The sequence below is a fragment of the Cervus canadensis genome, chromosome 11 (genome assembly GCF_019320065.1).
Source record: "Cervus canadensis isolate Bull #8, Minnesota chromosome 11, ASM1932006v1, whole genome shotgun sequence".
Lineage (NCBI taxonomy): Eukaryota > Metazoa > Chordata > Mammalia > Artiodactyla > Cervidae > Cervus > Cervus canadensis.
The window spans coordinates 28,713,750-28,730,031 of record NC_057396.1 but is presented as its reverse complement, the minus strand read 5'-3'; the positions used below and the strand labels follow the sequence as shown (position 1 = coordinate 28,730,031).

Here is a 16,282-nt window from a genome sequence, read left to right as displayed (position 1 = left end):
TTCTGAAGTTCAAAACAGTTTAGGCTCTTTAAAGTATTGCTTATTAACAGAAGAGGGTGAAATATTAAAGCTATCAAACAAAACATTTCTATTGATTGCCAACAGAAACTACTCCATTTGCTTAAGAGTTTCTGAAATCACTGAGTGCATATTTTAATTACTGACATTGTTTTTAGGTTCTGAGCTGTGTATTCCTACTCTTGTCAGGTGTGGCGTGCAGACAAACTGATGAGAACACTCTGTCTTGAAGCAAACAGGGCCAGTTTTCACGGCGGTACCCATATGCACGTGGTGGTGTGACTTGAGGGACAAGCACACACTGCAATGTCACACTGCATTCATGGGACAGAGTGACCATTTCTGTACATGGACACACATACACGGATATGGCAAATTTATGTGCATTTAGGCACACACTTACTTGCTCCATCTATCTGATTAACATGGCAAGAAAACAAAGAGAATAATGGATAATGGACATCAAAATAGTTTTCTTACTACAGAAAAAAATGCAAGAGTCTATAGATTTTTATTTTATCAATAGCACACGTATAATCCCTTTATAAATCTAATCATGGCTTCCTTGCAATCAGGCAGATACAGCCAGCTCAATCTGCCATTTGCCACCTGCCTTCTCTTTGTGATCTGGGCTCTGACTCATGTGAAAGGAGCCTTTGGAGAGCTGAATTTGGGGCACTGAAATCAATTAGGAGTCCCATGCTCTGTCCTGCTATCTTAGAAGTCACTACACTGGTGCTCTTCCAACCCAGAGAACCCCACCTTCCTCAGTTGATATTCTGAATTCCATAACTGGACCTAGGGGGGAGTCAAGCTCCACTGAAAGTGCCCCCTCACAGAATCTCCTGCAGCCCACACCTCTCCACCCTTCAACCCCCAAAGCAGATCTACAGGTTGAGATGGAGACCAGCCGGCGAGGCCCAGACAAAGTGACGCCACTGGCCAAGCTGTGCTTTCTGACTCAGAGAAGAGTCTGCAGAAATAAAATAATTCCCTTACAGCAATTCTCCTTCTCAATCCACTCGGTGCTGAGGATTCCGAAGGAGCGGCAGGACTCCCCGTAGGCGGCCAGGGAGCCACACAGCTGGAACTTCTTGAGGTTGTAGCAGCCGTCCAGGTAGCAGGACTCGTAGAAGGGGAGGGGGTCGAGGAGCCCGTAGCAGGGCTGGAAGAAGCCCTTCATGTCCGTGAGCTTCAGGCAGTAGCCGTCTCCCTGCATGTTCTGGATGTGCACGTTGTCGCACATGGCTGCGTACTGTGAGAACTGCAGCTCGTTGCAGCTGGGGGTGAAAGACGTGGTCAGACTAGGAGGCAACACCAGGCATCTGAGATGGCCAGTGCGGGTGGGGGTGCGGGTGGGAGGAGGGGAGACCACAGTGGTGACCTCTTCAGCTCACCCAGAAGTGAGTATGGGTGCTGACCCCAACCTTAACCCAGGCTAGGATTCGAAAGCCAAGGTAATTTCTCCTGTTACACCACTGGGATGAGCGAGGGTAAAACAAAATGATAGTAGCCAATGTGGCAGGCAAGGGTAGATATTGATATAATAACCATTAACCATTGATGTGGGCTTCCCTGGTGGCTCAGTGGTAAAAAAATAAAACCCACCTGCCAATGCAAGATATGCAGCTTCGACCCCTGGGTTGGGAAGATCCCCTAGGGAAGGAAAAGGCAACCCACTCCACTGGGTTGCCTTTTATCCTTATCCTTGCCTCCTGGAAAATTCCATGGACAGAGGAGCCTGGAGGGCTACAGTCTATGGGGTCACAGAGTTGGACACGATCAACTCTGTTGTTTAGTGACTATAACAACAACCTTTGATATAATTGACTGATATGATTGATACAATAACTATTAACCAATATTGCTATGATATTGCTATAATAACCAATAACAATAATGATAATTACATTATTATTAATGAAAAATAAAAGTAACAACTGTTGTTAAAGTAAAAGATTTGAAAGGACATCTAGGAGCTTCTAAACCATTTCCAGTTTAGTTACCAGAGACCATAAGGAAAATCTTCACAAGAAAATTGGTGTCAGGCTAAAACCATTTATAAAAGAAGAAAAAAAGGAAATAAGAAAGGAAAGGAAACTCAAACAGAATGATGATTCCTAAGGAGGAGCTGAATCTTGCTCATCTTTGGAAGCCCCAGAATAGTATAATGTGCAAAGGAGTCATTTTTCTAACTGTGGGTCCCAGAAGTGACATTTTAGAGAAAGCATCACATTAGGAATTCTGAAATCTAATCCGGGCTTTGACACTTACTGTGCCCCCTCATCTAAATCATTCCACTCTAGCCTCCGCTGCACCTAGAAAAGGAAGAGGCTGGACCAGATTGTGCCCAAGGTTCTTTCCAGCTCTGGGTCCCACAATTCACAGGATGGTCTAATTTATGGCACATTTTTCAGTCTACACCTGCAGAAAAGTCAAAGAGGGTTGAGAGCTTCATTCCCACATCTGGGAATTCAGCTGATGTTTGGCATGTTAAGGCTCAAGGGGACAGAATCATTGTACAAGCAAAGAAATGCCAAGAAAGAGAAGTGTATCTCTAGAACTTGAGAGGAATTAACATAATTTGGCAGTTGGAAGGACTCTTAAGTTAAACACCTTTGAAATAACTTGCTTAGCTCCTTCTATCTCAGCTGGCCAGAGAGGGGCCTGATAATAACCTCAGTGACTTCTACTTTCTTGTTGGGCTTTCTAGACTCCCACCAACTTCTGCCTACGCAACCAAGCCTCTGGTAAGAGGTACAGATGGCACTGGTGGTAAGTACCTGCCTGCCAATGCAGGAGACATAGGAGGCGCAGGCTCAATCCCTGGGTCAGGAAGAGCGCCTGGAGAAGGGCATGGTGACCCACAGCAGTACTCTTGCCTGGAGAATTCCATGGACAGAGGAGGCTGGTAGGTTATATGACTGAAGTGACTTAGCAGGAGCAGACATGAAGTCTCAGCACTAGGGAGCAAGGTATAACCCTCTTCTCCTGTGTTAACTCTTAATCCCACCCTCAGCAAGGATGCCCAGTTGCAGTTAAATTAAACTTGACCAGCTGGGTAGCTGGTCAAGGCTTTAGAGTTCTAATCCTGGGAACACTCTTCTGTTTGGCCAAGGGCTGGATGACACAAAAATTTAGACTTATCATCTAAGCCTAGTTACTTCCTCTGCTGTTCAAGAAATTACTGTGCCTGTTTGCATGATGAAAACTCCAAAGATCTTGGGCTTAGCTCTTTGTAGGAGAGGAAGGGGTGGTGCTATATGAAGTGCCTTTCTCGTCAACATCCGGCATAGACACAGGAGGACTGGGACCACTGAATCTAGTGACTGGAGACTCTCACCTCTTCTGCATGCCATTGGTTTTCCAGCTCTGGGCCAGCACCACGCTGCTCACCACTGGCTTCCCCCGCAAGGTCACGTAATCATCAGTTAAGTCCCCATTGAAGTTGCCACAAAGGCCACACACTTTGTTCTGCAGCCTCTCACTGATGCTGATTTTTATGACGTTGTAGCCGTTGTAGTAGATCTGGATGTCGGGGCTGGTGTCAATCACCAGGAACCCCTCACTGCTGTAGATTTTGGTTGCCAGGCCAGTTATAAACGGAACATTCACTTGTGTGCCATTCACCTGTTAAAGGAGAAAGAAGTAAATGACCCCCAAAGCAGAGATCGGCAAATATTTACTGTAAAAGTCCTGAGTAAACATTTTAGGCTTTGCAGCCCATATGATCTATCCTCGTGGCAAAAAAAGCAGCCACAGACAAAAGTAACTAAATGAGCAAGTCTGTGTTCCACTAAAGCTTTATTTACAAGAACAGGCAGCAAGGAGATTTGGCCGAATTTCACATTTTGCTGATGCCTACCCAGGAATTTGAGTGCTCACTCATCTTACTGTCCACAGTTCCTCCCAAAGAAGCAAACTATGGTGGCAGAGAGATTAAAATAAAAATGATGGAAAGGTATAATGCACAAGAAGTGGCTAGATTTTTGTATAAAACTTTCTCCAGCATAAACCAATTACTGAAAACAAAATCCCAATCCTGCGCTAAGGAGAGTCTAACAATGGTTAAAATGAACCTGGGGATCATTGCTATGTTTATTGTTTTCTTATTTTATAACGTTCGAACAGGAGATGCCCTCCCAGAGGCCCTATAGGCACGGTATTTTCTCCATTTGTCATTTTCTTGCTTTCTAACAGTTTCTTTTCTTAGCCCTTAGGATAGAACATAACATGCCTTTCCTGTACTTACCAAAGAAATTGTTCTTTTTCCCCCCCTAGGTTATCAGTAACTTTTGTTGCTTTAAAAAACATAGCAGAAGCCTTAGAAAAAATATGATTCTTTACTATTTTGGTGGCTGGGAGTATTTTATTCAGCACAATGTCAGTTCTGCTCTCAGGTGATCCCTTTTTGCCTTCTTGCTGACATATTCTGGGCCCACGCAGTCACGTCCATGTGGGCCAATTTGCAAAAGGAATTAGAGTGTCAAAAACAGTAGCAGATTAACTTTCATTGAAGTTAAAAACCAGTATTAAAATCCAGACTCTTCCTTTTAAGCTTGCAAAACCCTACCACTCTTTTGCCTAATGCTGGATACTAAGCTATTCGATGACTCTTTAAATAAAGATACTCCCAGTGCATGATTATCTGAGCCAGTGGTGGAAGGCAGATACAGTACCACTCAATTCCAAAAACATTAATATGCCTGTGCTGGCTCTCTCCCTGGCCCTCTCTAGCTGGAATCTGCAACACGTGGCGGGGCGGGGAGCCGGACTCCATGGTTCCAGTCTGCCTTCTGTGGGCAAACTAGTTTAGCTGAGTGACTGGGAGTCACTACCACTACTTCAGAGCAGATTATCTTCTCAGGTGGAAGGATGGGAGGAATCCAGGTCGGAGTGGTGCATTAGTTTATGGGGGTGGGTTGGAGATTCACATTTATTTATATACCGTTGTAAGATTCACAAGAAACCCAGCAACTCTCCTAGAGAAGAGCCAACCCTAAGAGAAATCCACCATCTCTCTCCTCTGTGCTCTTTCCCTCGGCGTGTCATTAGGGGGCGCTCTCATAGTGAGGGACGATCCCTCCCACCCGTTTTGATTTAAGTAGTTGTGTCTACAGGCAAACCCTTGCTGTCTTTCATTTTTCTAGAAAGGATGGCAGAGATGAAAGAGTCGGTCTTCATTCAGGTGGCAGAGCCAAGAATAATTTCAAACTCTTATAAACAAATGAAAATCTTTTTGGAAATTAATCCAGATTAAAAGCTGACTTATCTACCATTTTATCACCGGAAGCTTTATTAGCATACACGCTGACCTTATGTCCTCGAGATACTGTACATATCCTGCAAGGCCTTTGGTATCGTATGTGCTAAGTCATTTCAGTTGTGTCCAACTCTGTGACTCTATGGACCGTGGCCCGCCAGGCTCCTCTGTCCATGGGATTCTCCAGGCAAGAATACTGGAGTGGGTTGCCTTGCCTTCCTCCAGGGGATCTTCCCCACCCCGGAATTGAACCCACATCTCTTATGTCTTCTGCATTGGCAGGTGGATTCTTCACTACTGGTACGTGAAGGACTAAATGGGACCCTTGCTTACGCCTGTAAAATCTTTACACTTTCGATTATCTAAAATCTGGTTATCTGTGTATGGTATGTATGAAATAAACAGCCTGTTAAAGTCATTATCCGGGAAAACCATAGTAAACAGCCCCCTAGATAGGCCCTCATTCTCGGGCACATTTCTTAAGAATCAAGGACAGGCTCGTCACCTTGACTGTGTTCCGGTCGCTGATGAGAATCTGCTCTTCGTTAATGTAGAAATAGACAGGCGAAATGATGGTGAGATTGGGGGCCGACCACTTGTCGAAGTTGATGATGAGCTGGAAGGAGATGTCGGGGAGCTTCTGGCAGATAGTGGAGAGCACGAAGGCGCAGTTGGCTGGGAAGCGGAGGAAGGCGCCATCGAAGGTGCGGAAGACGCCGCCGCCGGCCGCGAGGCAGTAGGAGGTCTTGGTGCTGAAGCAGCCGCGCACCCCGTGGCGCAGCGCGCACTCCTCGTCCGACTTGCACTGGCGCGGGTCGCACTGGATCAGGTTGCGCCGGAAACAGCGGCACCGCCGCGTGCAGTCGCTGTTCCAGAACAGCTGCTTGGGCTGGAAGAGAGGCGCCCTTTGCATGAAACTCTGGTGGTGGTCAAGGTTGGGGACCCCAAAGCCCAGTCCACCTGGACCCTTTCTGGGCTGGGCTGGCCTATCAGTAATGGGGCTGGAATTTGCAACAAGGGAGGCTGGTTCAAGTCAAACAGTACCTGCCTTCCTGGTAACTCAGATGCCAAACAATATGCTACCTAGGCTCTACTGGTTTCAATCAAGAATTTGGGGATCTTCACGGTGGGTTGTAGAGCTAATCACAGCCAACCAACCAGAATGGGAAGCAGGTCAAGGAACTAGGTGAAGAGGAAAATACTTGGTAGGGAATTAATCCAACAAGTATCAACTCTACTTGAAGGAACAAATTTAAATTCACTCAATAATGATAAACCCCACCCTTCAATCTTAACTAGGTTAAAAAAAGGGAGAACCAATTCTTATGCTGAACCATTTTTGTCGCCTTAAAAAATGCACAATGTAAGAGTTGCAAGCGAAGTTTTATTGGGGGCAAAATAGCCCAGGAGACTGCATTTCAGATAGCTCTGAGAAACTGCTCCAAAGAGGCAAGGGGGTGGGTCAGTATGTATGTGATTTTGGTGAAGGGAAAATATATGCAATCAAGTACTTATTTTTTGCAGAAGGTTTCTAATAGTCATGAGGAGCAGTCGTGACCATGAAGGATTTTAGTGCTTTTCTAGATATGAGGAGCTACAAGAATTGGGCACATAAAATCGGCTCCTAAAAATATCTATTTGAAGACCTACCCTGCCAGCTTTCCCCAGAGCACAGAATGCCTGATTTCTGCTCTTCACCCTGAACTCTTTTCAGGGAATGTTGAAAAATAAGCAGCTGAAGCAGCACATGTTTTAATCCCCGTAGAGGTAGATGGCAAGTGCCAATGGCAAGTGCCAATTTGTAGCTGACAGTTTCAACATTTCACAATACTCACTGTTCCAAAATTCTTTTCTTGTAAATAATCTACTTCTAATTTACTTCTGTTGCAGATACCTCTATTTCTATATCCTGAAGTGAGAAACCTAGATAACAGTTAGGTTCCATGAAGGGAAAGCTTTGGGATCAGAACACCTGGGTTTCGATCCCAGCTCTGCCACCCTACACATGCCACCCTGAGAGGCTCTTTCAGCTTCTCAGAGTGTTGGTTTGCTTTCTCTAAATTGAAGTTAATAATAATGTCTTGCAAGGCAGTTGTGAAGATTAAATTCAATAAGACGTGTGATGCACATTTCCCGGCTGAGAGTAGATACTCAATAAATAATAGCTGCTGTTATTACCAGAGAAGAACCACTCATCCTCTTTCAGATAGTGGGGAATTATAAAAATTTATATTAAATACCTGCAACGAAGTGTATCATCAATTGGTGGCAGCTATTATTTTTCACTCTTTCTACAATCTGTAGACACAGCTGTACTTGTAGAGTCTCTGCTCTTGATCTTGTACCTGTTCTAGACTAAGAATTCCAGGGAACTGTTGGAAATTGGTCATGATTGTTCAAGTGGAGTGTGGTCCCAATGAGTGGTTTACTTCATAGAGATGAGGGCACTCAAGGCGTGAATTCAATTTTCTAAAACAGTGCTTTCCAGAGAAGATGTTTAATGGCACAAAAAGGGCCTATGCTACTGTCTGGTCACAATTTTCTGCATTAACGATAGACTTATCAAAACCCTGGATATCAAATAGAGATCTGACTCAGACCCAAGGGTAAACAGGAAGAGGGTGAGATCTTCCAGGAAGAGTTTTCTCAAGAAAACCATTGCTGATTCTTTCACCCCTAAAATGGAGTAAAAAGTAGTTCCTGGAACCTCTTTCTAGACCCGTGAAATATTCTGGGTGCCAGCAGCTTCACAAATTGGCTTCCTTTCTCTTATCAGATTTGCAGAATAATTGAGTGGATGGTCTGGCCTCTCTCAGATAAGAAGTCAGACATTGCATGGGTGGAGAGAGAAAAATAACCTGATGTATGTGGATATGATCAAGGGTCCATAACTCATCCCACAGGAGAACCTGATCATGAAAGTAGCATCCTAGTAAACAGACTGGCCCAGTGCTGCTTGCTCAACCTTAATTAGACCTGATAAGGACAGCTAGGTAATTACCCTACATGCTAATGGCTAGATGTGTTCTCTTTTTATTTCCAAAGAAATCTGTCATATAAACAAGCCTCCAAGCTTGCTTGAACTGTGGCAAGTAGATGTGGATTATTCTGTGAATTTGCTACTTTCCAGATATAAGCTGTTGTCAAAACCCACTGACTTTCTGATGAAAACTGGATACTAATGTTGATAGTGCTAATAGCTGCCGAGAGCTGTATTGTGCTTTTCCTGAGAGCTCCAAGGGCTTTTATATGCATCATTTCATTAACATGCCTGGATTTTTTTAATTTATAAAATGCCTCTTAAGAGAATTAACAAAACAATAAGCAGCTACCAATTATTGAACTGCTAGGTGCCAGGTACTAAGGCACCTGCATAGATTATACAACAACCATACTGAGTTGGTATTATTAGTAATGTTTTGCAGATAAGGCCACAGAAGCTCAGAGAAATGATACGGTTTGTTCAGTGTCACATCACCGGTGTTGGTTCAGCTAGGATCAAGTCCAAATCTCCATCCATTATGTCACAGACACTCAGGATCTCTGTTGAGGGAAGCATGGCACACTTGATAAATGGATACATCTCAGTAAACCTCTGGACAGGGGAGCAGAGATTGAAATAGTGTTTTTCAGTGTTGAGCCTGGTTATCTCTTCTCCCAGATTGTGGGAAAATGGAATCTCTTTATTATTTTCTCCCACATGTTTTGCCTCTTCCTTTCAAATAGTCAATATCTCTAAGAGCTAACTTCAAAACTCACCTCTGCCAAGAAGACTTCTTTGATCAATTCTGCTATTTTACTCTACTTTCCCTCATCTTTCTCATATAACATTTAAACAAATTTCCCGCTGAAAATGAGACTGAAGGTAATGTCCATATTCTTCTCTTTCTATTTCTTCTAAAAGTAAAGCCAACTTAGTTGTTCTTGAACAAGAACAATACTTCTTTACAGAAAGAAACCAATGTTTCTTTTTTCCCTAGTTTGTTTTCAATTTAGACACTTCAATTAGGTTTTTTTTTTAATGCTTCGATTCTTCTTCATTTTAAAATTGATTAGTTCTGTAGGGTGTTATTTTTCACTTGCTGATATGTTATTTTGTAATTGTCCTCTTGTTTTTATAAAGTGCATTTTCCCCCCTCTTCTGAATGGATTTTTAAGTTCCTTAAGGCAGGGAACATGCTTTATCATTCCCAACAATACCACGCGCACAGAGATCTGCGCATAGCAGCTATTGCACAGATGCTGTTGTTAACTGTCTACTCACCAATGTCAGGTATTGATATTGTTTAAACAGAGAATGGGCTAGAGGCAGAACCCAGGGCTAAATACCCTCTCCAAGCAAGATCTTTTTAAGCTTAGTATTCCAGAACATAAAGAAAGATTACAGGGTGGAAGTGTAAATGATTTCGCAAGCTCATATGTTTTAATCAGTGACCTCTAAGAAGGGCATCTTCATCAGCTCTATGTGAAGCCCCCAAAGAGAGAGAAGCAGAGGGTAGGATGTGGAAAACAGGACATTAAGCATTCCAGACAGAACTCTCTGGGGACGATCCTAGAGGGACAAACGACACAAGAAGAGATGGCAGCCTTCACTCCTCTTCTCCTGGAGCTGCAATAGACAGAAGAGAGAAAGCCACTCCTCCAGGCTCGAGCTCCATATTTTCCGGTTAAAACTGCCCTCAGCTAAGACAGGTATAAATGTCAGATTCACTGCCTTCCTGTTTCCAAACAGCAGCCACGTCAGAAGCTTTCAGACTAAGATTTACAGGAGAGGAAATCAGAAGGGCTTAGAGAAAGGCACGGAGGAGAGAGAGAGGCACAGACAATGCTAGCGAGGAGGCGGGCAGACTGAGACCCAAGCGCATGTCCAAATCCGGAGCCTCATCTGCCCTGTCCTTGACCTCTCGCCCCGACGTTCCCCCTCGCCGCCTCCCTGCGAATCCGCAGCACCATCTTCTCCTCATCGGAAGGGAAGATGGGTTCGCCGTGACCCATCTTCCTCCTGGCGGGGAGAGGACTCTGCTGCCTTATCAGGGGAGGCGGGCGGGCCGGCGCCCCTACCTCGTAGTACTTGCCGTCGGAGTAGCAGCCGCAGTTGTGCGGCAGAATGCAGCTCCTGCCGTTGAGCACGTAGCCGGGGTCGCACTGGCAGCCCTCCACGCAGTAGTGGTTGCAGTCGCTCTTGAGGCGGATGGCGGCGCAGCGGGGCTGGCACACGCTCACGCAGCTGTCGTAGTGGCTGTTGGCAGGGCAGGCGACGGCTGCAACGGGAGACGCGGGTCAGCATGGGCCGTCCCCAGGCTGCCAACGCCTTCCTCCCGGCCATCCCTCACCGCTCGGGAGATGGAGGCCTGGGGGGGAGGAAGCTCTGCCCCTCTCCCGCTTTCCTCCTCTCTCTGCTGATGGAACGCCTCTATCGGGCTTAGCACTGCAGAAACATGGACAGTAGAGCAGAGGGAGGTTACCCGGCTCCTCACATCTCTTACTCCTCTCCTCAGCCTTGTTTTCCCTGAGGTTCTCCAACCTGTTGCCTTAAACCCACTACCCAACAGGCATCTTGACTCCAGTGATTCACTGGATGGTCTCCTGGGGGCGCCCCACACTCCCCGTCTGGTGTTCATCTCCCTTCCCCCACCCACTTCTTCATCCTCCCAGTGTCTCCAAATACCCCATTTATCATTTTCTTATTGGAGTATAATGGCTTTACCATTTTGTGTTAGTTTCTGCTGGAAAATGAAGTGAATCAGCTATACCTATATGTATATCCCTTTCCTCTTCGACCTCCCTCCCACCCCCTTCCTCACCATCCCACCCATCTAGGTCATCACAGAGAACTGAGCTGAGCTCCTGGTACTTTATAGCAAGTTCCCACTACCTGTCTATCTTCCACATGGTGTATATATGTGTTAGTTAGTCGTGTCAGACTCTTTTTGACCTAGTGGACTGTAGCCTGCCAGGCTCCTCTGTCCATGGAATACTCCAGGCCGAGAACACTGAAGTGGGTAGCTATTCCCTTCTTCAGGGGATCTTCCTGAACCAGGGATTGAATCCAGGCCTCTTGCATTGCAGGCAGATTCTTTACCGTCTGAGCCAGCAGGGAAGCCCTTTGCAATATTGGCAGTGTGGTGTATATATGTCAATCCTATTTTCCCAATTCATCCCACCCACCCCTTTGCCGCAGTGTCCACATGTCCATTTTCTACATATTCATCTTTATTCCTCCCCAGGTTCATCTGAACAATTTTTCTAGATTCCACATAATGTGTTAATATTTTATTTTATTTGTTTTAATCTTTTGGCCATGGTCCATGGCATGTGAGAGCTTAGTTCCCTGAGCCAGTATTGAATTGTATCCCCTGCTTTGGCAATAAGGAGTCTTAACCACTGGACCGCCACGGGGAGTCCCCAGATCCCTCATTCTTCAAGCCCCAGGTAGAGTCCCAACTTGTCTGCAAAATTCCCTATTCTTTCACTAACTTAGAACTTCCAGAACCCTTTTCTAAGCCAATAGTTAATAGGCCCTTGAACCCCTTGATTTCTGAGAAGGCAAACTTACGTGGTGTGTGTGCTTGTGTATAGAGACCAATCCACGTCAACTATGTTCTATGGTTTTTAAATGTATGTAGATGCTTTCCTAGAAGGCAATTAGGGTCCTAGTGAAGAGCATGGGCTCTGGAATCAGCTCTGAGAGACTGGAGCCATTACCTAATCTCTCTGGGTTTCAGCTCCTTATGTGTACTATGCAGTTACCCAGGGCAGCACTTCATGGCTCTTTGGGAGGGAATGAGTGAGTCTGTGTACTCAGAACAGTGCCAAGCACCTAAGTGCTTGGCGTGCTGCAGTCTGTGCGGTTGCAAAGAGTCAGACACGACTTAGCGGCTAACAACAGCAACAAGCACCTAAGTGTTCAGTAAGTGGTAACCAATCATTAAAGATAGGTCTGCTTAAAAGTTTTACAGAAACTAGTATTTTTAGTCAATGTATACCAAAAAAAAAGAGGTAAAGAACCCTCCTGCCAATGCAGGAGATGTGGGTTTAAACCCTGAGTTGGGAAGATCCCATGGAGAAGGAAATGGCAACCCGCTCCAGTGTTCTTGCCTGGGAAATGTCATGAATAGAGGAGCCTCATGGGCTACAGTCCATCAGGTTGGAAAAGAACTGACATGACTTATCAACTAAACAACAAAAATAACAATACAAAAAAGTACAACTACTCTTATGTGGGAATTTCTACTCCATATCACTTAGCCTTGAATCATTGTTTTTGCACTGCTGTGTGTATTTTATGTGTTTATAATGATGCTACATGCTTGTACATTTATCCCTGCCCTCATGAGTAAATAAATCTCTACAATAAATTCCTGGAAGTGGAATAACTGAGTCAGAGGGTATGTGCATTTAAGCTTTTGATGGATGCAACTGAATTGCCCTCTAAAGAGGCTTTATCAATTTATCCTCCTCCCAGGGCTAGATGAGATTTATTTTTCCCTTACCCTCACTGATTGTTTATCCCCAAACTTTCTGGTCCTTGGGAAAAACTACATGCTATACCTATAAGGGATCACTATCCAGAATATGAAGGAACTTCTAAAATTCAACAGCCAAAAAACCAAACAATCTGATACAAAAATGAGAGAGGAATTTGAATAGACCTTTCTGCAAAGAAGATATATGAATGGCCAATAAGCATGTGAAAATCAACATCACTAATCATCAGGGAAATCAAAACTATAATGTAATATCACCTCATACCCATTAAGACGGCTACTATAAAAAAACACCCAGAAAATAACAAATATTGGTAAAGATGTGGAGAAATTGGAACCCTTTGCCCTGTTGGTAAGAATGTAAAATGGTACAGCTGCTGTGGGAAAGAGTAGGGTAGTTTCTCAAAGAATTGAAAATAGAATTATCCTATGGGCCCAGCAATTCCATTCCTGGGTGTATACTTAAAAATTTGAAAGAAATATCGCTAAGACATATTTAGACACTGTTGTCATAGCAGCATTATTCATTATAGCTAAATCGTGGAAGCAATACAAATGTCCACCAATGGATGAATGGATAAGCAAAATGTAGTCTATATATACAATGGAATATCACTGAGCCTGAAAAAGGAAGGAGATTCTGCAACTTGAGACATTATGGTAAGTGAGAAAAACCGTCCACAAAAAGATGAATACTGCATGATTCCACTTATGTGAGGTATCTAAAGTAGTTAAGACAGGAAGTAGAACAGTGGTTTCAGGGGACTCTGGAAGGGGAGAGGAATGGAGAGTTAGTGTTTAATGGGTGCAGAGTTTCAGTTGAGCAAAATGAAAAGCATTCTGGAGGTGGAGGGTGGTGGCTGCACAACAATATGAATGTACTTAGTAACACTGAACTACACCCTTAAAAAGGTTACGATAGTAAGTTTTGCTATGTGCATTTTACCACAATAAGAAATTAATGCTATATCCTCATTTCATTTGCATTCTTTGTGAGACTGATCGTCTTTTTCCTTTGTTTATAATCTATTTGTGTATCTTCTTCTGTGAATTGCCTTCCTATGTCCTTTACACATTTTGTTTGTTGAATTTTTTCTTATTAAATTGTAAAAGCTCTTTGTAAATTAAAATATATTTTTGTCACATGTTAAAAATATTTATCAATTGTTTTTTGATTTTGCTGCTGCTGCTTCCTTTTCGTTTTTTTTTTTTTTTTTTTTTGGTACATTGGTTTGTGATCTTGATGATGTTTTTGCCATATGGAAATATAAAAATTTAAAGTGGTCAAATTTATCATGTTTTCCCTTGTGGCTTTAGGTGTTTTGCTTAGAAAGGCCCTCTTTACTCCTAGATTACCAAAAATATGCCTTTGTTCTCTTTTAGTAGTTTGTTTTAACTTTATTTATTCTGTGTGCTGGGTCTTCGCTGCTGCAAGGGCTTTTCTCTAGTTTTGGAGAGCAGGGGCTACTCTCCAGTTGCAGTGCATGGGCATGGGCTTCTCACTGCAGGGGCTCCTCGGAGCAGAGCCAGGGCTCTCGGGCGCAGGGCTTCAATAGTTGCAGCACAGGGGCTCTGCAGCTTTGGCTCACAGGCTCCAGCGCACGGGCTCAATAATTGTGCACAGGCTTAGACGATCCATGGCATGTGGGACCTTCCCAGATGAGGGATCGAACCCATGTCTCCTGCATTGGCAGGTAGATTCTTTACCACTAAACTACCAGGGAAACCCTTCTGGTAGTTTTATGATTTAAATTTTCACGTTTCATCTTGGTTCTGTCTGGGTTTTATTTTTGAGTGAGGAAATGAAGGAAGGATTTAATTATTTTCCCCCCTGCTAGTTTGTCCTTTATTGAGTAATACATTTCCCCCAGTGATTGGAAACGCCAGCTTTACTATATACTAATTTCTCTTTGGTGTTTGGGCCTATTTCTGGACTTTCTCATCGGTCCACTGGTTGGTTTTTCTGTGCATGTGCCACTATCGACTTGTTGCCTGGCAAATCCCATGGACAAGGAGCCTGGCAGGCTACAGTCCACAGGTAGAAAAGAATCGGATACAACTGAAGTGACTTAGCACGCACGCATTGAAACTCTACAGTATATAGAAGGGAAGGCATAACTACCAATTTAGAAATGTCTACTGTTGTTTCAAGTATACTGGTCCTATTTCCCCACCAAGGCAATATATTCCATATTTCATACTTCTGATTTTTTGTGGTCCCCCAAACAGTGCTGAGAATGTGACAAGTGATTAATAAATATTTGATTCTTGAAAACAATCTTCCAAATTCCTAATTCTGATTTTCTCCACCCAAATGAAGTACTGAGAGCTGAAAGTGATGATGGTTCTACACCTGGATTTCTACTGTGGTCACAAATGTATCTCTTGTTGTAGCCAGTGGACTGATACAGCCTTTGTGCCCTTGGTGGGCAGGATGCAGGGGAAGAGCAATGCAGCAATGAAACAGAACTGATAAAGGCTCTGGAATCAGGCTGACCTGGCTTGAGTCTTGGCCTCTGTGACTAACTAGCAGTGTCACCTTGGGCAGGTTATTTACTCTCTCTAAACCCTGGCTCCTCCGCTTCCTCATCTGTAAAACAGAGATAATATCTCCCTCATCAAATATTAATCATTGTTAAGCTAAAATGAAGTGCAATTTTGTACAGTGCCTGGTACTTCAATGGAAGTTTCTGTTACTAATAGTAGGAGCAACTGTAGTAGTAACAATAGGAATTTTTAAAGTTATTCTACTACAATTTTTTTTTTTTAATCGTGCTGGGTCTTTGTTATAGCTCCAGGCTCTTTCGTGCAGCTTCTCTAGTTATGGTGCAAAGGTTCCACAGAGTGCGGGATCAGTAGCTGCAGCACATGGGCCCAGTTGGTCCTTGGCATGTGGGATCTTAGTTTCCCTGACAGGGATCAAACCTGTGTCCCATGCCATTGCAAGGTGGATTCTTAACCACTGGATCACTAGGGGAGTCCCTCAATTAGAATTTATTGAGTTTTCAGAGAAAGATATAGGAAAACGCCTAATTATCAGACTTCCGACCAAGAACTTTGAAGTAGCAAAATCTGCCTCTGATAAAAGAGAAAATGATACTCAACGTTGGCTGATCAGGCACCAGACAGCCTTGTGTATGAGCCATCATCACATTTAATTCTCATGATGGCCCCCTGAGGTTGGAAAGATGCCTCCCCAGACCTGGTTCTACAGAGCTCTGCATCCTCGGTGGTACCCAGGAGCTCCCCACCCCCCAGGCTTCCTGGCCTGACCAGATAAGAGCAGCAGCACCCTATAGCCAGAGAGTACAGTCTCTGGAGCCACCTTCCAATTCACCCAAGCCCGTTTCCTCGGGAAAGTCACTGAAATACTCAGAGCTTTGGTTTCCTCCTCTAGAAAGTGGGACTATTCATATGGCAGAAACCAACACAACATTGTAAAGCAATTATCCTCCAATTAAAAATAAATAAAATTTTAAAAACAGGGCCAACTTTACAGGGTTGCTGTAAAGTT

The 16,282-nt window shown here is 44.0% G+C and overlaps 1 protein-coding gene across 1 annotated transcript in view; it reads right to left on the bottom strand.

The window, feature by feature from the left end:
• LOC122449695 (tubulin-specific chaperone cofactor E-like protein) overlaps positions 1-16,282 on the bottom strand; it is a 161,419-nt gene that overhangs the window by 14,580 nt on the left and 130,557 nt on the right. Inside the window, exons 19-22 of the mRNA XM_043481606.1 lie at positions 10,343-10,542; positions 5,787-6,170; positions 3,362-3,648; positions 1,018-1,298 (exon numbers count right to left, since the gene is read on the bottom strand). Coding sequence (XP_043337541.1) covers positions 1,018-1,298; positions 3,362-3,648; positions 5,787-6,170; positions 10,343-10,542 — 1,152 coding nt within the window. The remainder of the gene's footprint in view (positions 1-1,017; positions 1,299-3,361; positions 3,649-5,786; positions 6,171-10,342; positions 10,543-16,282) is intronic.